The sequence below is a fragment of the Phascolarctos cinereus genome, unplaced genomic scaffold (genome assembly GCF_003287225.1).
Source record: "Phascolarctos cinereus isolate Bilbo 61053 unplaced genomic scaffold, phaCin_HiC Scaffold_2;HRSCAF=192, whole genome shotgun sequence".
Classification (NCBI taxonomy): domain Eukaryota; kingdom Metazoa; phylum Chordata; class Mammalia; order Diprotodontia; family Phascolarctidae; genus Phascolarctos; species Phascolarctos cinereus.
The window spans coordinates 311,565,105-311,589,639 of NW_027555625.1; the positions used below are offsets into that span (position 1 = coordinate 311,565,105).

At 38.5% G+C, this 24,535-nt stretch overlaps 1 protein-coding gene across 2 annotated transcripts in view; it reads left to right on the forward strand.

The window, feature by feature from the left end:
- TNFSF8 (TNF superfamily member 8) overlaps positions 1-19,666 on the forward strand; it is a 38,182-nt gene extending 18,516 nt beyond the window's left edge. For both annotated transcript variants that reach the window (XM_020990623.2, XM_020990622.2), the window contains 2 exons: positions 13,532-13,603; positions 18,142-19,666. In XM_020990623.2, coding sequence (XP_020846282.1) covers positions 13,532-13,603; positions 18,142-18,539 — 470 coding nt within the window. In that variant the 3' untranslated portion in view covers positions 18,540-19,666. The remainder of the gene's footprint in view (positions 1-13,531; positions 13,604-18,141) is intronic.
- Positions 19,667-24,535: the final 4,869 nt, after the last annotated feature.

Below are 24,535 nucleotides of genomic sequence, written 5' to 3' on the forward strand. Positions count from 1 at the left end.
ACCTCTTTGATTAAGCCTTCCTGAACCACTCCAGTCCACTTTGAGCTGTACCTTCTTTAAATTCCTCTATCATTCAAAGTCCAAACCATATAATTCACCTCTTTTATTGCTTTGTAATTATGAATTCTCAGAGTTGAATTAGACCTTTTTCAAAAAGAATAGCCCCATCTCCCATCCCTCTAATATATCTCAAATGGTATCAGTGAGAGGAGGGATGACTAAGGGAGGGCTCCTCCCCGGACACATTTTGTAATAGGAAGCTCATTGCCTCTTGAGGCAGTCTGGCCCATATCTAGACAGATCCAATTATTAGGAAACCTTTGAGTGAAAGCTTGTCTCTCTATAATTTTCATACACTGATACCGAGACCATGAGATATTTGAGGAGATCCAACCTTTTCCCCTCCCTTCCATGGTCTAATTAATGAGCGCATTGGTGGAGATGATCCCTAAGGTCCTTTCCAGCCTTCATTTTCTCCAATTCTAATTTTTTCCGTGTGTGTGTGTGTGTGTGTGTGTGTGTGTGTGTGTGTGTGTGCATGCAGAAGTCACATTTCCAACTTGCTTATCCATCCCTATAATCACATAGCTCTTAGGATAGAGCTAGGCACACATTATGTACTCAAAAAGTATCTGTTGACTGAACTCGATTGTTAGCATCTAGATAGATATAAATGCTGTCTGCCTGCCTTTTCCTCATAGGGGTATAGTTTCTTGAAAATAAGTGTTTCATCCAATAGGGTAGGTGGGACTAGAGCCACCCAAATAAGTCTCATTTCCCAACCATTTGACTGAGACCCCTATCAATGTCTATGCCCTTCAGTAGCAACAAGGTGAAATGGTGGGACTCAGAGATATTCATCCAATAGGCCAGATATTCAGGCTGGGCTATGAGGCAGGAGGAATGAAATAGCATTTGGCTTCTTGGAGCTATACCAGCTTGGGCACACCAACCAATTGCCCCAAAATCTCTCTGGCCTCTCAATACACATCAGGCCCAGATCTGGAGGTTGGGACTTAGCAGAGATGTGCATGGCCTCTCCATGGTCAAGTCTATAGTTCTGGCTTACTCTCTATATTCCACTCCATGGCTCTCAGTTTCTGTACATCCTCATTTCTAGGGAGGCCATGAGTTCCAGGCAACCAAGCTCACCTTTAACTCTATGAAGACAAGTATCTCCCCCAAGAAGCTTAAAACCAGAGTGGTTGGGGAGTTTGTTTGTTTTTTCCCCTCAAACTAAGGGAAAAACTATCAGAACAGAAATCTAAAAGAGGTTAAAAATAGATGCTGTCATTTCAGTTCAGGAAGTATGAATTTTTAAAGATCTTTTTCTCCCCATCCTTGAGTTTCTCAGACATCAGATGATCTCACCAAATCACACATTTTTTAAAGATAGAACAGAAAGAGAGAAAAGAGAGAAAAAAAGAAGGAAAGAAAAAGAAGGAAGGAAGGAAGGAAGGAAGGAAGGAAGGAAGGAAGGAAGGAAAGGAAAGGAAAGGAAAGGAAAGGAAAAAAAGGAAGGAAAGGAAAAAAGGAAAGGAAAGGAAAGGAAAGGAAAGGAAAGGAAAGGAAAGGAAAGGAAAGGAAAGGAAAGGAAAGGAAAAAAGGAAAGGAGGAAAGGAAAGGAAGGAAAGGAAAGGAAAGGAAAAGAAAGGAAGAAAGGAAGGAAGAAAGAAGGAAGGAAAAAAGAAAGGAAGGAAAGAAGAAAGAGAAAGAAAGAAAGAAAGAAAGAAAGAAAGGAAGGAAGGAAGGAAGGAAGGAAGGAAGGAAGGAAGGAAGGAAGGAAGGAAGGAAGGAAGGAAGGAAGAAAGAAAGAAAGAAAGAAAGAAAGAAAGAAAGAAAGAAAGAAAGAAAGAAAGAAAGAAAGAAAGAAAGAAAGAAAGAAAGAAAGAAAGAAAGAAAGAAAGAAAGAAAGAAAGAAAGAAAGAAAAGAGTCCAAACATGTCAGACTTCTGATATATATCTACAAACTCTCACCTGCTATAACTGGTACCACCGCAGCCAAAGTGGGGTGAGTATGCTTTCGTCAGATAAGGGAGTAGCTGAGTCTGGGTGTGATATGCTATCTTAGGCCAATATCACACATCTTATCTTCCCATCTAACTCAACCTGCAGGGTGTGCCTGGGAATGAGGTTATGAGGGTTGTCTCTGGTCTCTAAGATCCATCCATTCCAGGTCCTAAAGAGAATGTCCAAGTCACACAATCAGAATGTTAGAGATGAAAGGGATTGTGGAGCAGGCTCATTCCATCAACCCATTCATTCAATCAGGAAGCATTTACTGAGGATCTACTATGAGCAACTATGGGCAGGTCACTTCCCTTTGCTTTTTTATCTATAAAATCAGGGGTTTGGATGGCATGATCTTTAAAGTCTTTTCCAGCTCTACAACGATAAGTCCATAGCAATGTCCTAGATACTATGGAGGTTACAAAAGAAATGGAAGATATATTTTTTTGTGCCCCAGGATCTTCCCGTCTGTTCAAAAGACATCATGAGTAGAGTGTTGGACCTTGAGTCAGAAAGTACTATAAGGAAAATTCTGACATCTAATCCTGCCTCTGACACTCATTAGCAATGGGACCACAGACAAGTCACTTGACTTTTCTCTGCTTATCTGTTACATGGAGATAATACCAGTGGCAGCTACTTCACAGAGCAGCTATCAGGCCCAAACGTGATCATAGACGTTAAAGCATTTTACAATGAATATCAGCTTAAAGTGACAACAATAATGACTCACTTTTGCATCTGATTTCATGGTTTACAAGATGCTTTCCTAACAGAAAAGCTCCAAGTTTGGTGGTGAATGTATCATTGTCCCATTTTTACAGATGAGGAAACTAAGACTCAAAGAAATAAAATAACTTGTCCACAGTGACACAGTTAGTAAATGTTGGAACAGGGATTTGAATCCAGGCCTCCTGACTGCAGCTCCAAAACTCTTTTCATGAATTCATTTAAAATAATTATATTTTGTATTTTATTAATAGGGGCAACTGGGTGACACATCAGATAGAGCATTAGGCCTGGAGTCAAGAAGACCTGAGTTCAAATTAGGCCTCAGACACTTCCTAGCTGTGTGACTGTGGGCAAGTCACTTAAGTCTGTTTGCCTCAGTTTCCTCATCTGTCAAATAAGCTGGAGAAGGAAATGGCAAACCACTCCAGTATCTTTGCCAAGAAAACCCCAAATGAGGTCACAAAGAGTCAAACACAACTGACCAACAACAACAATTTCTTAAACTGCCAAATTAATAGGAAGGAAGGAACATAGGGTTTGCAGGTAGAAATGATGGTAGATAGCATCTAGGCCATCCCACTCCCCCTTCTTCCACCATTTTACAGATGAAGAAACTAAGGCCCAGAAAGGGGAGGTATTTCACCCAGTTTCAGGAAGGTAGTAAGTCACAGAGCCTAGAATGAACCAAGGTCTTCTAATTGGTCCCAAATCCAAAACTCTTTCCCCTTTATCACACAAGACCATCAAGTTGGAAGAAGCAGAAGAGAATTAGCCTGGAATAGGTATGGGATGTAGTAGCCCTGCCTAGCCTTCAACACAAAGGACAGCGCTTGCCTGTAGCCTTCCCAAAAGTAAGATTCGTGAGAGTGTCTTAGTACAGTGCCTGATGACTAGCACTTCATAAAAGTTTGTTGAATTAAACAAAATCAATCAAAAAGGAGAGGAGAATAACTCAAGTCCCTTTGGCTATTAATGCTCCAAGTATAGGCTGATTTTTTTCTGGAAGGATTCCTCTACCTCAGCAATGCCTCCCTGCAGACAGCAGAGAGAACTATTAACTTTTGGTGGATCAAGCAGTTCAGGTCTCTTCTAACTGCTCTGCTACTTACTAAGTCATGTGAGTAGCAACGAAAACACAGTCTGACTTCCTCAGTGCTAAGTGCAGTAACAGAACTTCTTGCTATGTTTGCAGAAATCCTGGGGGGGGGGGGGCGGGGAGGTGGGAGATGGGTCAGACATGCTTGAAGATTCTTTTCCTCTTTCATATATGTTAAGCTGATTTTCTTATGTCCATGCCAGAGTAATATTTTTTACAACTTCCACAAAAGCTCCCAAGACCGTCCACCAAATTCTGAAAAAAAATTTTAAACCTTTGATTCTGACTTTCAAGACCACCACCTTCTGACTCCAACCTAGCTTTATTCCTCCCCTTCATTTGCCTATGTTGCAGCCTAAGTGGAATACTAGCTATTCTCATTCACATACTGTCCTCATGGGATCAAAGATGAAGACATAGAAAGCAACTTAGAGGCTCATTGCCTCTAACCTCATCTATTCTAATAGCCTTCCAACTGGTCTCCCTGTTTTCAATGTCTTTTCAATCTATTCTCCATATATCTGTGGGAATTCTATTCCTAAGGTCTGTCTGCTTACGTCAGTCTTCTGCTCAAAAGCAGGTTCCTGACCCCCATAACTGAAATACACTTTCCCTTCTCTTCCCCAATCCCAACCTCTATCTGTTGAAGTCTTCTCCCTCCTGAAAGGCTTAATTCTAGTTCAACCTGTTCTCTGGCTCAACTCCACCTCAAGAGAAAGGAATCAATCAGCCATATTTATTACACATCTACTAATCGAAGAATTGTTCTAGGAACCTCTGTCTACTCTTAGCCGTTTTCCTGGACCTTTCCTTTGTCCTCATCTCACTTTCTCTAGGAGTACCATAATTATCTGTCTTCTTAGTTCCTCCTCCCTCCTCTAAACCTAGAACAGGACCTATGGCATATCTCTTTCTATCTTTCAGAGTAGTGTATTGAATGAATGAGTGGGGGAAAAAAAACTTGAACTTATAGCCCACAGAACATAGAATTTCAGAACTGGAAAGGACCTCAGAGACAACCCCTTCTTTTTACAGGTGAAGAAACTGAGACCCAGAGTGAAACAGTAACTTGCGCAAAATCACACAATAAATTAGTGGCAGAGGTGGTACCCAGGTCCACTGACTTCTAAACTAGAGTTCCACCAATACTACCATTGCACAGAATGTAGCTTCTGAGCTTAGTCAATTTCACAATGAGTCAGTGTTTATAAACACTAGGCACTTTGGCCGGGCTGCCAGAATAGGCCAGTCAGTCAGTGGTCATTATTTGACTGACTAACCATTTTTACCAAAATGGTTTAACTGATTTGAATTGAGTGCAGACATAACAGGAACCAGGCTTTTTAGACAGTCAAAACTAGAAAAACCCAAGTTCTCCTAACCAAGAAGTGTATAACTTCAAGGCCCAAGTCCTGGGTCTAAAGGTCCAGAGAAGCAGTCAGGGTCAGGGATAGGAGTTCCATATGTAACAGCATCCTCCAGTCTTTTCAGCCCACTTGAACTTCTAAGTAATCGCTTGAGCTGATCCATCAGTTTCAGGGCAAAATTATGGGGGTGGGGGGGGAAATAAAGGAACAAAAAACTGATGAGCTAAAGGTCACAGACCTTTTCAGAAAGTGTCACCAGATATAGACTAATGGCCATTAAAACACAGATGTCTGAATCAGCAAATATTAGAAATGAAAGGAATCTGAGGCCCAAGGAAGTAATTTCAAGTTTCATTAAATTAAATATAATAACATCATTATTTTAGTGCCAAGAGTATATCCCAGGTTCAAATGACTTCATGAACAGTAGCAAAGTCTATTAAGAAAAGGGTACACAAGCTCTTTTTGTGTTGTTGAAAACAAAAAGCACAATAACTACTCAATTCCACAAACATATATTAAGCATTTGGCATTTTCAAGGCAAGGTGTAAGGTACTGGAATACAAAGAAAGAAAATTCACTGCCCTCAAGGAGTTTGCACTCTACTGATAGAATGGTTGTACAGAAATGAATAGATACAACAAAATTTGATGAAGATCCAAAGGAGAATAGTGGAGAAGAGAGGACATGTGTGAGAAATGTTGTAAAGTGAGAATCAACAGGACTTAGAAACCAACTGGATATGGGAGGTATGGGAGATGTAAGAGTTTAAGATGACTGATAGGGGTACTCTCACCAGAAATATGGAAATTTGGAAGGGGGATAGGTTTAGAAACAAAGATGAAGGGTTTGGTTTTGGACTTGCAGAATTTGAGTTGAGGTGAGGTGATACTGGAGTCCAGTGGAAAGGTTTTATAGGAAGATGGATAGATAGATAGATAGATAGATAGATAGATAGATAGATAGATAGATAGATAGATAGACAGACAGACAGACAGACAGACAGAAAGACAGACACAGATATAGATATAAATAAGTTGAACTCATGGGAGAAGATGAGATCACCAAGGGAGAATGTGTAGAGAGACATGAAGAGGACCCATGACAGAATCTAGAAGCACACTCCTATGAAATGGGGTGAGGGCGGAGATGGATGATGATTCAGCAAAGAAGACTGAGAAATAGCAATCAGGTACACAAAAGGAGAACCAGGAAAGAGAGTGTTGTGGAAGTCAAGGAAGGATGGACCTTCTAAAAAGATAAAATAGTCAAATCTTTCAAAAGCTACAGACACCAAGGAGGATGAAAACTGAGAAAAAGTCAAAAATATAACAGCTAAAAAATTGTTGCTGATATGCTTGGCAAGATGGTATTTATTTTGGCATAGCTCCTCTACCTCCAATCATCTCAAATGAGAAGAAATTTGCCAGATTTATAGCAATTAAGGGGCAGCTAGATGGTGCTGTGGTTAGAATGCCTGGACTAGTCAGGAAGATTCATCTCCCTGAGTTCAAATCTGGCCCCAGATACTTGTGCAAGTCAACTTAACCATTTTTGCCTCAGTTTCCTCATCTGTCAAATGAGTTGGAGAAAGAAATGGCAAATGACTCTAGTATCTTTGTCAAAAAACAAAAGACAATTGTGTTCACAAAGAATTTGACATGACAAGTGACTGAACAACAATAGTAATTAAATTTCATTATCAGTAAGAGGAGACAAAATACTTCAATGCAATGTAGCATCTCCCAAATTAGCAGCAAAACCTGAACCACCTAAACTACTCCCTTCTTCCTCCAACCCTATTCCGCCCTTTCTATGAATGAACCCTCAGCCAAGAAGTGAAAATCCATGGTTTTGCCCAGTACTACAACAGAAAAAGATTGTGTAGGATCAAAAAAGAGGGAAGGAAGAATGGTATTGCAGAGCTGATTAGAGGGGAAGTAGCTTCTGTATCTGAGGGGAAAGGACCTAGAACCCTAGCTGCGTCCAGTCATCTCCTGTTGGAATTTATATATGGCAGAGACCAAGTCAGACCACCAAACCTACCCACTAAAAGAGACAGAGCCACCAAACTTGTTTTCTGCAGGAAAACAGTGGCAGTAGCCATAGCAGAGGAAGGTGGAGGAACCAAATATTGAGGAGGTAAATCTAATAAAAGCTACTAGGAATTCAATTCAATTCAACTGGCATTTATCATAATGTAAAGTCTGAAAAACTAAAACTGGGGAAAAAGATCCAGCCTCACCCCATCCCCAAACAGGTAAACCAACAGTAAGACTCATAAAAATGGAAAGAAAGATGAGTAAGAATCCCCCCCTTAAAAAAGGTCACAAAACAGTGAATAAATATCATGCTTTAAAAGGAAGTAAGTCCCTTTCCCCCTGAAAAGAAAGAAAGAAGAGAGACAGAGACAGAGAGAGAGACAGACAAAAAATTTGGAATATTTCATAGAGATCATGGAAAAATAGTAAGAAACTCTAGGAGAGTGTAAAAGAAAAAAAAGTTTAAAGAATATATTAGGATAGAAATTAGGTCAAAATTGGAGTTCTCAATTCATAAATCAACAAGCATTTATTAAATATGTACTATAAGTGTGGGAAGTAGGAAGAAAAAATTTTAAAAAAAAATAATTCCTGCTCTCAAGGACTTCACATTCTAATGGGAGCATGTACACATCTATAACTACATAGAATATACATGCCCTCTGAAAGAACTGGGAAAAAACTGCTATAGAAGGTGGGACAAGAGCTGAGTCTTGATGGAAACCATGGATTTTAAAAGGCAGGGGCAGGAGGAACATGAACAAAATACACAGCTTAAAACACACAAAGGAAAATCTCAGCAAAGTAATGGCTCTGAAAAATAGTATGATAGATCTGGAATTCAATAATAAGGGAAAGAAAAACTGGTAGAAGAAAAGTCAAAGACAATGATTCTGAAAGAACACATAAATGCCATAAAAGCCAAAGCAAGTGAATTTCAAGAACAAGAACATGAAAAAGAAGAACCATAACCTTTACTTGACCCTACCATTCCCAAAAGCCATTGTCTTATTAGTCACACAACTCACAGAAACTCACAATTGGAAGAGACACTGAAAGCGATCTCATCCAACCCTACCCAAATAAAAATCTCTATCTTATATCCAAGAGCTCATCTAGCCTCTTCTTTAAAACCTCCAATGAGGAAAAATATACTAATTTCTGAGGTATCCCATTCTTCTTCAGAAGAGCTCTAATTGTTAAGGTTTTCCTTGTATCGAGCCTAAATTTTCCCCTTGGCAACTTCATACCAATTCTGCCTTCTAGAGCCAAGAATAACAAATCTAATGTCTAATTTCACTTGAGATTTCAAATGTTTTAAGTTAGCTATTATATCCTGCCCCTACCTAAATCTTCTCTTCTCTAAGATATAGCGTTTCAACCAGTTTTCATATGGCATGAACTCAAGGCTCTTCACCAGACTTGAGTGCCTTCCCTCCAGATACTGTTGGGCTTATCAATGTTCTTGCTAAACTGTGGCTCCAAAAAGTAATAAGAATAATAAATTTAAAAGCCTGCATACCATATTCAGGAAATAATTCAAGAAAATTGCTCAGAAGTTTTGAAAACAGAGATCAAAGTACTAATTGATAGAACTGGTAGGTTGTTTTTTGTTTGTTTGTTTTGGGTTTTTCTAGGCAATTGGGGTTAAGTGACTTGCCCAGGGTCACACAGCTAGTAAGTGTCAAGTGTTTTGTCTGAGGCCAGATTTGAACTCAGGTCCTCCTGACTTCAGGGCCGGTGCTCTATCCACTGTGCCACTTAGCTGCCCCTAACTGGCAGGTTGTTAACAGAGGAAAACTCCAAGTTTAAAATTCCAAGGAATGTTGTTGCTAAGTTTTATATTTTCAGCACTAATGACAAATTTTGCAAGTGACCAGGGAAAAGGACTTTAATTCTTAAGGAAAGTCAGTAGTAATAGATCAGGATTATTTCAAATCAATAATAAAAGATAGAGAGTAAGTATATGAAAAAGTAAAATATCTCAGGATCCACCCCCAAAATAACATCTTTTAATGCTGAACCTATCAGTGAAAAGATCTGAGTATGAATCTTCAAAAGAAGAGGGCCATGGGAGTTATTTCTTTATTTCAAAAAATGAGGACTAAAGTATTTAATTTTCAAATACTACAAAGAAAAGAAACACTCTAAAGGCAGTAAGTATGATTACCAAAAAAAAGACTAAGCAAAGAAATCAATGATCTAATTTTCCAGGTCAAGACAAGGCTACTATTTTTTTAATCTAATTGAGGGGTGAAAGAAAAAGTAAAGAAAAATTATTATTAAAGAATAAAATAATAATATAAAGGGGTAATAATAATATAATAATAATATAAAGATTTAAAGGAACTGAAAGAGTCAGGAGAAAGGAAGGTAGAAGAATTGATTTGATTTAGTAGTTTGTGAACAATAAACCATGGTCTCCTACAAGTAAATCAATCATTTCAACGTGGGGTAGTGGGATAACATAATGATAAACTACTCAAATGCAAAAAAGAAAAGGCAAAAGATGGGGAGAGGGAGGAGTCCTAAGAATGAAATTCCATCTGTCAGATGTATGTGTGAAAAATGGATAATAATTCCTCAGACTCTCAAATTATATGAAAGATTTTTAGAGAGTCAGGTAAGAATAATGGAGAAGAAGGTATTGGAGGCAGGAAATGAAGACTGATCATATCCTAGAAGGGGAAAGGAAATGGTGTCATTGAAATATGTTTCCATGGTGGGAGGAGGTAGAAGAGACACAAGTGACTCATAATAGGTTGCATTGGGGTAAACGGGTACATTGGGAGTCCATACAGGACAACTCACTCTGAACAAAGATTGTACTTCCCAATATGGCAACTCACCTCAGGAGAGAAAATATACATATACTGTCCTCTAGGGATGACAGAGAGAACATGGTGGAAGAAGGTGAACAATGAAGAGGTGAGTGCTCATGATAAAGGTAGGGGATAGGGTCAGACCTCCTGACTCAGAGTCCAGACTGACTTCTCCAATACAATATTACCTCTTTCTTGACTTAATATTTCAAGGAGTGAAACACAAAAGAAGACTCCATAAAAAATAATAAATAGTGAAAGAAAAAAGTAAAGGGAAGAGAAAATAAAGGTAACATTTCAAAATGCAGGAATTCAGGAAAGGAGCAAATTCAACTTGTGTTTTTCAGAAGCTATACCTTTTATAAGGAACATGTCAAGAATAAAATGTAAATGTATGGCCATTAATGAAGAAAAAAATTCAGAATAACCAAATAAGGATAGAAATAAGGAAGAGGACTGAGTAAATGAATATTTCTCAGAAAAGAGTGCCACAAAAGAGTATTATTTAAGTTGAGAGGCTGATGGAGAAAAATGATGGAGGCAGATTTGGAATGACAGTCTTATCTGGATGAAGAGAAAGAGGTGAAATTAGAAGAAAGACACGGAGAGAGAGAGAGAGAGAGAGAGAGAGAGAGAGAGAGAGAGAGAGAGAGAGAGAGAGAGAGAGAGAGAGAGAGAGAGAAATTAGCAATTTAAGTAAATGCTGCTAATAGCTAGAAGTTGGAGATGCCCAGATATTGCAGCTTTTGGTCATCAGCACTTTAATTGCAAGATGGCATTTTTTGAGAAATACTGAATTAACTAACTCCAATGAGCTTAAGCACAATTCCAAGGGTGGCTGATCCTAATTAAACTTTATTTTGGTATGTGTTATAGAAATAATTGTCCTCCCTCCTCTGCTGACAGTATACCCTTATCTCTACCCCCACCAAGATGCTGCTAATACTATTCTATATTATCTGGGAACCTTAAATGACTTCGAAGGAACAGAATGATCTTAAATATTTACTCTTGCACCCAGTAAAACCGAGAATACAAAGCCCTACAGTCCTATTTTGCACTGATAGGAAAGATAAGCCTTCCTTTGCAAAATAGCAGGAAGACAATAATGCCAATTCTGTAACTGGAATTAACATACCGAGAAGCATAAAAGAAAAGTAGTTACTGATAGATACCACCAAAAATTTCAAATAATCAAAGTTGCACATCAATGAGTTTGACTAAAATATTCACAGGGTAGAGTTAATAACATATATACTTCAAATTATTTCTATCTTATATCTAAGATATTTTTATTTACACAATAATATAAGACAAAGAGCCATTCCCCAATAGATAAGAGGTCAAAGTAAGTAATAACACAATTTTCAAAGGAAGAACTGTGAATGATAAATGATATTAAAATGTTCTTAATTACTAATAATGATTACTCATTACTAATAGTAAGAGAAATATAAATTAAAATAATTCTATGAGTTCACACTTTCATGTGTTAAAGTGACAAAGATTTTAAAATATGGAAATGATGTTAGAATGTTGCTGGAAAATAGGCACACTGATATATTGTTAGTGGCGCTATAATTTGGGTCCTGTTCTAGAAGTCATTTCAGTTTTATTTGAGAAACATTACTATATTTTTCTGACTCTTTGATCCAGTAATCTGAGAACTGGGCACATAACACAAGGACCTCAAAGACAGATCTATCATTTACATATCAGAATATCCAGAGCATCACTCAGGAGTGGTGCTGTTACATATTTGAGAACTGACTTTCTGGAGGGGAAATATATACATTATACATTTTTTTGGAGAGGTAATTGGAGTCAAGGGACTTGCCCAGGGTCACACAGCTTGCAAGAGTGTCTGACGCCACATTTGAACTCAGATCCTCCTGACTCCATGGTTGGTGCTTTATCTATTGCACCATCTAGCTGCCTTATGATATGCTTTTAAGTTTGATCTACATTATTAACATCTTTTTCCATAACTTTATTAAGTCTAGACAATGAACAATAACTCAAGCCCTGATTTTTAGTCAATTGCTGAGGTAAAAATATTTACATTGAAAATTTAACAATCAGCTCTCACAAGTTGGTTTCAGCATACCCCAGGCTCTTTAGTGGTTGGAAAAATAGGAAACAAAATCGAAGCTCATCATTTGGGGAAGAATGAAACACAGTGTGGTATGTTAATATAATGGAATAATGTGATGCTATAAGAAATTGTGAATTTGAGAGAATCAGAGAAACATGTGAAGTGTTATATGAACTAGTACAAAGTCAATAAAACAGAAGCAGAGGAAAAAAAACACAATGAGTATGATGATGTAAATCAAAACATAAATCAAATATGGCTAAACTCCAATTGAGCAAAATGTCATAGAGAACAGCTGAGAAACATACTCTGTGTAGAGAGGTAAGAAATACAGGTGCCAAATGTTGTAACACTGTCTGACATGACTGCTGTGGGAGTTGTTTTTCCTTACCTATTTTTCTCTGTTACAAGAGTGGGTTCTATTTGGCAGTGCATATTCAGAGTGACTCTATAGTAAAAAGTGATTTTTAAAGACCATTTTGAGAAAGCAATTTCAGTAGGGTGACGAGGTCTGAATCCCTTGGGTGATGAGAAAATGGAGGCAAGCAAGTATGAAGAATAATTTCTAGGAGTTTAACAATAAAAGGGAAAATGGCATAAGATGATTGTTTAAAGTGATTGCAAGGTCAAAGGCAGTGGGGGTTTGTCTGTTTTCCAGGGATGAGGAAGACCTGAGCATGTCTGTAGGCAGGCAGGAAGAAGCCAATAGGTAGGGAGAGAATAAAACAAAGAGGGAGGGTGGGGAAGGGAGAGGGAGAAAGATGGGGAGAAGAGAGAGGGAGAGGAGAGGAAAGGATTAAAAGAGGGGGAGAGAGAGACAGAGACAGTAACACAGAGATAGAAAGGGAACTGCCAGAGGAAACATGAGAGAATGCTTTAAAAAGAGGTTAGCCTCCACAAAGAAATGGACCACCTACCTCTTCTTCAGAAGCTGGACTACAAGATGAAAGGACAATTAAAGATGTAAAAAGGTTTGAGGAAGGGAGGAGGAGATATGAGGGTGGATTAATTCCCTATCCTCATAAAATGTTAAATGTTTTATATTTCTTTGGTGATATTACTGTACTTGATCACGATAGCTGTCCTTGTCTTTTCCCTTTGAAGAGAAGCCTCCCTTCCCACTGCATTGTAAGCAACTTGTCAACATCTTTTCCTCATCTCTCATTTTATGTAGCCATAATTAGGTATTCATGACCATGGATATCACTGGAAAATAGTTAATGGTCAAAGAGGAAAAAGCCACTCCCCTGAGAGTGGAAAAGAAATTGTCATTATTCTAAATCAAGGATCATGGAGGGTTATCAAGAATATGTCTGCTCTTCGCAAAAGTAGAGATAAAATTTTCACGTTTCTGATTTTGCTTTTAGGAAATTGCTCATTGGACATCTTAAGTATCCTGAAGAAGCCTCCAGGGACTGAGTCATCAGCATATCTACAAGGTTAGTAATTGAGTTCCTTTTACCCAATCCTTCAAATCTTAAATCTAGTTGTTGCTGTTTCAGTGGTTTTAGTCACATCCAACTCTTCGTGAACCCATTTGAAGTTTTCTCGGTAAAGATACTAGAGTGATTTGCCATTCCTTCTCCAGCTCATTTTACAGATGAGGAAACTGAGACAAACGGGGTTAAGTGATTTGCCCAGGCTCACACAGCTAATAAGTGTCTGAGGTCAGATTTGAACCAGGTCTTCCTGACTCCAGGCCTGGCACTCTATCCGTTAAAACTTCTAGCTGTTTACCTAACTTCTAAAGGTCATTTTCCTGTTTAGTTACTGATGAAGGAAGGAAGGAAGGAAGGAAGGAAGGAAGGAAGGAAGGGAAGGAAGGAAGGAAGGAAGGAAGGAAGGAAGGAAGGAAGGAAGGAAGGAAGGAAGGAAGGAAGGAAGGAAGGAAGGAAGGAAGGAAGGAAGGTGCATTTATTAAGAACGTATTATATGTCAATTTCATCCTAAGCCTGGGGATACAAAAGCAATGCAGTTCCTGACATCAAGATACTTTCATTCTATTAAGGGGAAAAGGAATGGTAGCCAAGGCTTTATGTTTTGGTTTGCAAAGTCACAGGGATGATAAGTGGAGCCTAAGGCAGTAACAACCTTTCCAGCAGCAATGGTAATATTGATTTGATTATGGCTCCAGAGCTGGAAAGTGGGAGGGGGTGGGGGGTTGGGGGAGGCGAGGTGGAAGAAAGAAATTCTATAGTGGTTGTAGAGCAGCAGACAAGGAAATGGCCACGTATAAAGTAAAGTATGATTGGACCCAGCCAGATATGAGGGAGCAGGAAGACCAAGGTGGGAGTTCCAGACATGAGTCAAAGAATCATTGAATTTTACTAAGATTATATGACTTTTGACCATCTCCCTCATGGCTACTAAAGCCAAACACTCAATAGAATGACTGGCTCCAGGCCTTTATTTGCACCAAAGAGACATGTTAAATATACTGCAAACTGCTCTGCCTCTCTGATTGACATCTTAATGAATAGCCAAAAAACCTCTTTGCATATTGCTACATGCTTCAGTCAAGAGACAGGAGTTTGGAGGAAACACTAAAATGTGTTGCTATTCCAAAGCCTTAGTGGAAGAGAAATAGAATATTAGCCACGAGTCTCTGTAATTAGCCACAGGCATTTTATTTTCCTTTTTAAATTTGTTTTTGCCAGTGAATTAAATCTTACCTTTAGCAAGTGATTTGCTTTGGAGATCAGAGGGAAAATGTTTTTCACCTTCTATCACAAAACAGAAGCAGTAGAGCAGCAGCAATTAAAACTACTAACTTTAGCATCTTTGTTTTGAAAATTAATAATAATAATGATAATAACAGATAGCATTATTATAGTGCCTACTATGTACCAGGTACTGTGTTGAGTGGTTTGTTTTGGTTTTCTTTTTTTACAAATATTATCTCATTTGATCCTCACAACAACCCTGGCAAGTAGGTGTTATCATTATCCCATTTTACAGTTGAGGAAACTGAGACAAAACAGGTTAAGTGACTTGCTCAAAGTCACACAGCTAGGAAGTGTCTCAGGCCAGATTTGAACTCAAGCCTTCCTGCTTCCAGGCCCAGTACACTATCCACTGTACCATCTAAATGTCTCTTTATTGGTGAAGGCTAGTTTTGACAAGGTCAATCTCAGCAACCCAAAATTGTAGGATCTCAGAGTGGAAAGAGACTCCAAAGATCATCTGATGTAACCTGTACCTGAAATCTCTCCATGGCAATTAAGAATAATATTAAAATAGATAACTTTGAAGGTATGAAATTGAAAAGTTTCTGCATGAACATAATGTAACTAGGACAAAAACAGAAGTAGTCAACTGAGAAAAAATATTTCTATCAAATATTTGTGATAAGGATCAGATATCAAAGATATTGTTGTTCCCTCATTTCAGTCATGTCTGACTCTTTGTGACTCCATTTGGGGTTTTCTTAGCAAAGATACCTGAGTGGTTTGCCATTTCCTTCTCCAATTCATTTTACAGGTGAGGAAACTGAGGCAAACAGGGTTAAGTGACTTGTCCAAGGTCACACAGCTAATAAGTGTCTGAGGCTAGATTTGAACTCAGGTCTTCCTGACTCCAGGCCTGGTGCTCTATCCTGAGTCACTTAGTTATGAAATACAAGACCAAAAGTCATTCCCTAATAGATAAGTGGTCAAAGTATGTGAACAAACAGCTCTCAAAAGAACAGCAAACTATTAACAACCATATGAAGGAATGTTTCAAAACAAAACAACTCTTAGTTTCACTTTATATCCAAAAAATTGGTAACGATGACTAAAGATAAGAATAGTCAATGTTAGAGGGGTTATGGATAGACAGACACATTAATACATTCTTAGTCATGCTTTCAATGGGTCTAAAAGCATTCTGGAAAGTAATTTGCATAAATGACTAGACATACCCATGCCTTTTAAACCAGACATTCCACTTCTAGGAACACACCAATGATAAAAAGAAAGGTTATACACACACACACACACACACACACACACATATACATACATATATACATATATATATATGATATATATGTATATGTGTGCATATGTGTGTGTGTGTGTGTGTGTGTGTGTGTGTGTGTGTGTGTGTGTGTGTGTGTGTATGTATATATATATATGCACAGAGAGAAAGAGAGAGAGAGCTGCAAAGAACTTGAAACCAATACATACTCACTGATTGAAGAATGGCTAAACAAATCATGATAGATTAATGTAATGGAATATCATCACTGTTTTATAGGAAATAGTAAATACAAGAAATCATGGGAAGGCATGAAATGGTTCCCAGTTAAGTAAATAGAACCAAGAAAACAATATATACAATAATTAAAGCAATACAAATGGAAATAACAACAATAAAACATAGAAACTGGATATTTTAAAATTACAATAACTAAGTTAGCCCCAAAGAAGAACTAGGAGAAGGAACCTCTTCCACTTCTTTACAGAGGTGGAGGGTTATGGGTCATAGAAAACTGCATGGAATGTCAGACATTTTTGATGTTTTATTTTGCCAAACTATGTTGTTTTTTTAATTTTTCTCTCCTTTATTCTTTATTATAAGAAATAGATATCTGAGAGGAGAAAGTAGAGATACATTAGGAATGGTAGGTGATGTAAAAAAAAAAATTGCAATACAATTTTATTAAATAAAAACAGAAATTACTCATACAACATCCCTGAAAAGTAGCCATTCAACTTGAAGACTTCTAGTAAAGGGCAACTTATTATCTTCTGAAACCACACATTCTACCTTTGAATAGATTTAATTAATAAAAACGGTTTTGATCCTTTGTGTTTTCCCCTATGTCAAGCCTTTGAAGATCAAAGACTTGTTGAAATTCCAGCTCTGCTACTTACTACCTGTGAAACTTTGGGCAAGTTACTTCCTTAGGTTTCAGTTTCCTCATTTAAAAAATGAAGGCATTGGACTTGATGGCCCCTAAGCTACCTTCTGGCTCAAAATCTATGATCCAATTAAACTATCATCCACTCATTGCTACAAGTTCTTGCTCTGGGGGCATTACAGAATTAACTGTGCATATGACAGTCCTTAAGAGGACAAGTAGAATGGTGAAGGTTCTCAGCTTCATGACACACGAGGATCCGTCAAAGGAACTGGGGATGTTCTGCCTGGAGAAGAGAAGACTTGGGGAAATGGGGAAGAACATATGAGATCTGCTTGTAAGTATTTGAGGGACTATCATGTGCAGTTGATATTAGACTTGTTGTATTGGACCCCAGAGGGTGAAATAAGGAGCAACGAGTGCAAGATGCAGAGGCAAATGTAGGCTTGATATCACAGGGAGGATGCTAACAATTAGAGCTATCCAAATGCGGAATGGGTTGTTTGAGGAGGAAGTGGGTTCTCCCTCATAGGTAAGGAAGGTGAGGCTTCAAGGAAAAGCTGGATGACCATTTCATGGGAGTGTTGTAAGGCGGATATTTTTATGGTTGGATAAGACGGGATGACCACTGAGATATCTTCCAACTCTGAGATTTTGTGATTCAGTAAGTCTTTGAAACATCTTATTAATAACCATCATAGTAATAGTAATAGTAACAATGTTAACTTCTAGCATTTATATGGTGATATAAGGTTTACAAAGTGCTTTACATATACTATCTCATTTAATCCTCTCTACAACCCTGGGAGGTAGTTGCTATAATTATAGCCATTTTACAAATAAAGAAACTGAGGCAGACAGTTTAAATTACTTCTCAGGGTCACACAGCAAGTAAGCTTCTAAGATTGGATTTAAACTCAGGTGTTCTTCATTCTAACACCAATGTCCTATCCACTGTGCCAACTAGCTGTCCCTGACAGAGATCCTGCACCTATTTTGTTTTCAAAGACCCCCAGTGTCTTGACTATTTTAATTAAACACTCTTATCAGATCATCTAGACCATTTCCCAAATGCATACAACAATCCTGTTGGGTTTTTTTGTTTGTTTGTTCATTTGTTTCTCTTTCCAGTTTCTAAGCCAATACGCAGTTCCAAACTGACCTGGAACAAAGATGGCACCCTCAATGGCATTGGATATCATGATGGAAATCTTATCATCCAATCTCCAGGCTGGTACATCATCTATTGCCAGTTGCAATTTGTTGTGCCAAATTGCCCAGACAATCCTATTGACCTGAAGTTGGAACTTCTCATCAATAACAAAGCAAAGAAGCAAACTCTGGTTACTGCATGTGAATCAAAAACAGGAACAAAGAACATCTATAGGAACCTCTCCCAGTTCTTTCTGGAGAATCTGAATGTCAACAATACTGTGTCCATCAAGGTCAAAGAATTCCAATATGTGGATACAAATACCTTTCCTCTTGAAAGCGTGTTGGCAGCCTTCAAGTATAGCAATTCTAACTGAGCAACCTCATTTGGCCCTTGGAGAGAAACCCTACACCAATACCACACATCATATATAGCTTTTCATAGACTAATGTGGAAAAAAGAAGCCTTTTCACTGGAGACCTTTGTCATTAGATTAAAATCCCAAACAGTGAGAAACATATGCCTCTCCCACTTTCATTCATTACTCGTTCTTTGATAACAAGAGTGGCTTTTGGTGGAACTGTCATTCAGGAGACAAAAGGAATTTCAGTCACACAGCAGCACACTCCCCAAGAATCCACACCTAAAATTCCAAATAAGTGAAAGATTGATCAAGAAAGAAAGACTGGGCTACCTCTACCTACATTCTGACTTGGTAATAATGCCCAGAATATTACAGTAAATGGCTGGACTGGGCAGGGAATCACAAGGTCTGAAACACACATTAGGGAGAACTCCCTACATCAAGCCACTCCAGTGCTAAGATAGAACTATGGGGGAATGTGTTTAAAAACAAGAGATTATTCAAAGCAAGACTAATTAGATGGGATGCTTAGCAAACTATTAACTAAGGCCTATTTTATTCCAATTAAGAACAACCCATATCAAGCACATGCAAGCATTAGCCTCCTGCTGCCTCAAAACATGCAGTGCCATACATTCAATGAATGTTAGCTGGTGATAATGACTATATCGCATGATAGTGATAAAGGTAGCAAATGGCTTCTGTTAAAGATGCCTGGAGTCTTTCTTTTTGAATGGAAGAGAAATAACTGTATATATGGCTTGGACCCTGACCTCCCTTAGTATCTATGTTGATCCCAATTTTTGCAAGTGCTTCCCACGAAAATAATTAGATGAGAGGCTAGGTAACTATGTTGGAAAGGGCAGAGGGGGAACGTTAATTCTTGGCAAGACTAATGGTCCATTGTTGTGATCCTGAAGATAATAGAAGAAAATGTCCTAAATGACTACAATAAACTTCACCGGTGGGGCAAGAGAGGTTGCAAAAAACAAATGCCTCAGTGCAACAACTCTACCTGTAGCCATCTAGACATCTGGGCAAAAGTACATGCTTAAACAGATAACCCAAGGGGAAGTGGCTTCATGCAGTAGCTATATTCCTGCCTTGTTGTACACAAATTAAAGTCTGGTAAATCAAAATCTCCCTTCCATTGATTTTCATCAGAACTTCAGAGACTCTCATGACTTTCCTTGGGCTTTTGGTTTCAGTGTTCAGCAGCCTCCTCACCCTTGACCATTTAATCACTCTGTCTCCCTGTCTTTCACTCCAATCCAGCTTCTCTGTTAAACAACAATCTAAATATCTAAACACATTTGGGAAAATCATAATTTCATAATCACTATCCTCACTCATCTCACTTCATGGTTATTAAGCATTTTCACATACATTTCATTTGATCCTTACAACAGAAGGGAAAGCCAAGGTCCAGAGAAATATAATTAATTTGCCAAAAGTCATATGGCTACTAAGTGTTAAAGTCAAGAGGAAAGTTTGGGTAACCTGATTCAAACTCCCAGAATTTTCATGAATCTTGTGACAAATAGAATTTTAATTAATAATTTAATTAATTAAAATTAATAATAGAATTAGTGAATGTTTGTCTGAATATGTAAAGTATTTCTTTGAGTTTTCCAAAAATTAACCCCCGAAGTGTAATATGAAGAAGGCATGATTACAGAAAGTTTGTCTAATAAAGGTTTTAGTGGCCTGCTATATGCTCAGTTTGAGTCAATAATGTAACTGGCAGGCAAAGAAATTAATGTGATCTAGGGCTGCATAGCTACTAGGAATAAGGAGAGGATAGGTTTGCTGTATACTACTATAGCCAGACTGCATCTGAATTGTGTTCAGTTTGGAGTGCCACCATTTAGTAAGGATATTGATATGGGTGAAACTGTCCAAAGAAGAGCAGCTACGATAACTAAATCATCCATCTGCCATATAAGAATCAGTTGAAAGAACTTAGGATGTTTAACTTGGAGAAAAGCTGACACAGGAGGGCTATAATAGCTATTTTCAAGTATTTGAAAGGTTGTCCAGTGCAAGAAGGATTAGGTTTGTTCTATTTGGCCCAGAGGGCACAATCAATCAATCAATTAGTAAACATTTAAGTACTTACTATGTGTTAAGTGGGAGTTAGGTGGCTTAGTGCATAAAGCTCCAGAGCAGGAGTCAGGAAACCCTGTGTTCAAATCAGGACTCAGACATTTATTAACTGTGTGATCCTGGGAAAGTCAGTAGACTTTGTTTGCTTTAGTTCCTCATCTGTAAAATGAGCTAGAGAAGGCAATGGCAAACCACTCCCATCTCTTTGCCAAGAAAAGCCCAAATGGGGTTATGAAATTGGACACGACTGAAATGAGTAAACCACAAAAATGGACCAGGCACTGTGCTATGTACTAGGAATACAAATACAACTTGAAAGACAGTCCCTGCCCTCCATGAGCTTACTTTCCAATGAAAAAAAAACCAACATATAAAAGGAGACTGAAAAGGGAGATTGGAGAGGAGGAAAGTACTCCAGAGTACAGCCTGGAGTCACTGTTGCCAGAAACCAAAGTAGCCCAACTACATATCTTTCTTCCCTGTGAATAACTTATTAGGAGTTCAACTTCAGCTCAGAGAATTCCAGTGGGTCCACTGGGTTTGATGTGGGCAGCTACGTATATATGAAAAAAAAAAAATCAGAGACTTACTGTGAGGAAAGCATAAGGCCACAAAGTCTATCCATCTGGATCTCAGCCTTTCCATGTTGTGATATTCCCCTCCAATTCTGAACATTTCCCTCTCCTCTTCTGACCCTGGTATCCTTATACATGCTGCCCTATCAAGGTAGTCCCTCAGGTACTTCAGACCCATAGAGGAGATCCATGACTGACAACAACTGAGTCTTCTCCAATGCCCCGCCTCACCCAGAGTAACATTTCAACAAGGATCAAAGCTTTCAGCCAAGGATACAAAACTCTAGCAGCACTAGACTCAACAGAACATTTGGTGAGAGCAAGTGGACCTTCCCACCACCTCTGAAATTTCAATGAATGTTGTCTCCATGGAAGACCTACTATATTGTAAGCACCATGAGGGCAGGGACTGTGTCTTATTCCCTTTTGTACCTCCCTCCATACTTAACACTGTGCTTTGTACATAGGCATTTTATAAATGTTTGTTGAATGAAGGTTGAATGAATCTAATCTGTACTATCTAAATAAACTATTTAGATTAATTTGCATGGAGACCAGAAAAGGAAAGGCTAGGAAATAACCTTAAAAATTATGCAGCCCCTTCCCCTCATTTTATGGAAGAGAAGACCACAGCCCAGAGAGAGAAAAATGACATGCCCATGGTCACACAGCTTGAGGTCACTATTTCATATGGTTGATGATGTGTCCCAATCAAACCTGCTACTCAAGTTAATAGTTTATATTCACTGGTATAATATTACCTATTTACAGTAAACCTTGTGATAGCCTTCAGGGCCATACACAAGTATCCTTTCCATCATCTCATTCATTTCACCAATTGTTGGTGTTTGTATTGAACCATGAGCCAAGAGAAGGAAAAATGTGTCTTGCTTCTTAATTACTTTGCTATAAGACTGAAAGGCAGTGGAATATAGTGATTAATGTGAGATTTAAGGATTCTCTATGGATCCTACCTGCCAGCGTGATTCTTGTCCCTGACCTGCCTGACCACTAAGAGTTCACCATATATGCCATTAATATCCACCCTATTATGACCCTGCTGTTGGGTCATAAGACAAACATTCATTTGAAAGGTGAGATCACTATATGAGACTTTTGTAGTGTAGAACTTTTTCAGGACACATAATTTGACCCTTTTATCCTGGTTAAAAGGATGAAAAGAAGATGGAACCTAGAACTCAATTACCCAAAGCTAATCCTCCTACCCCCAACACATACACATGTTCCTTGGACATAATCAAATCTATATCATCATAAGGTAATCATGGGTTGCCCAACCATTGGCAGAGGTCCACTGTATATAATGGTCATTACACCAAATATACTGTCCTGAATACAACTCTTTTTGTTCAAGCAAAGTCATAATTGAAGATTTTGGTACACAGGGAAATCCACATAAAACATAACCTCACATCAGCTTTTAAAGTTCTACTGGGGAAAGGAGGAGGGTCAGGAAGAACCTGGATATTGCTCTGTGGATAGAAGGTAGAGATCCTGGAACATCAGAAGATGGTGCAAGGCCAGAATTAGGGAGGTGGGGAGTAGGGTGGGATGGGGTGGGCCAAAGAAGAACTATCTGGTAGTTTCTTATTTTAACTAGTTATTCTTGCTAATGAGGTGCTGAGCTCAGTTGCTGAAGGAGTATAAGAGTTACCAATTTCCTTTAAGTTGCAGTGCCCTGAGGTAAAACTCCAATCCTTCTTAGTTAAGTTTCCATGGCTAAGAAAAATAATCTTATACCTCCTTCCCCATAGCTCCCTGGATCACAATATTTTCCCTAGATACTATTAGTTCACTACATTTTAAGGGGTCTTTGATACAACCATTCATTTATTTCCATATTGCATTCAGAATGTCTCTGTTTCCTGACTAACATATACCAATAGCACATTCTGAACAGCTAAAGCTGAGAGAAGTTTCGAGTTCCTTTTCTATCCTATTTATAATCATGTCTCCTGGATACGCAAGAAATAGAAAATGAGAACAGACTGCTTCTTTTTCTTCATAAGAAAAAAGAAAGCTTTGGTTTTTTTTTCTTTTAAGAAAATTATATTTGCCCTTTCTTGTATGTGTGTCTAAAATATCAGGGGCCTGAAAAAATGATCCGCAATCTAGATTTTTCAGGCTCTTGTCCATATTCTACATTGCTACATCCCTCTTAACTTTTTTAGAACATTAGAGCAGGAAGGAACCTTAAATCATATACTGGGAGAATATGGAATACCAAAGCCTGAAGAAACCTTCAAAGAGAATGTCAGAGCTAGAAAGGATCCAAGAATATAGAATGTGAAAACACACAGAGAATGTGAGAAAATGGAATGCTACACAGCTGGAAAAAACCTCAGATCATAGAATGTCAGAAGTGGAAGAAATCTCAGAACATAGAAATTATTAAGGCTGTGGGAAGGACCACAGAATGTGAGAACATAGAATGTAAAAGCTCAAAATGTCCTTAGAATACAGAACATAAGAAAAATAGAACATTTAAACTGAAAAGTATTTAAGAGACAGCTACATTAGATAGATTTCAAAGAACAGAAACAAAGCCACACCCATCTTAATTTAACAACAGTAGGGGGTTTTGAAGGATAGGTAAACCACATGTACATATTCATACACAGGAGGAGGGTATAAGACATGTGTGCTCCCAGGTACTGTACCACCATCCAAAGTCCTTGCTTTGGTCTGATATGGGGAAGGGAGGCTATACATAACATATACTCATTACTAGCAATTCTGGCAGTAGAGGAAAGATAGCAAGAGGGAATCCCAGGGAAAGACCTAGGGGAGAGATTGCCTAGTGATTCAAGGCACAGTGGTAGCAAGTCAGAGACCCTGGGATACTCCAAGATCACTGTAATGGAGGATACTATTGAGGAAGCCAGGTCCAGGGAGGCTCCTGCTCAGAGAATTACTAGAAGGCTTCAAGATTCCAAGACATCTAGAGCATATAGGCAGTATTCACTTTACAGCCATATGGCAAAGAGTTTAGGCCTCCTTGGTCAGTTTCTCTGAAAGAGAGGCAGGCCACCTCTAAAAATACTGGCCCATCCTTCTGTGTCTCCCAACCCAGAGGAAAAAAGGGGATGGGAGAAAGGGACAGTGATAAGGGAAGACATGAGTATGCAAGCCATCTTTGGTGTATCCAGTCAGTCACTAAGCCCAAGTGGCTTGTGAAAAAAGGATACAATGGGGGCAGCTAGGTGGCATGGTGGATAGAGCATCAGCCCTGGAGTCAGGAGGTCCTAAGTTCATATCTAGTCTCAGACCAGACCCTTGATATTTACTAGCTGTGTGACCCTCAGC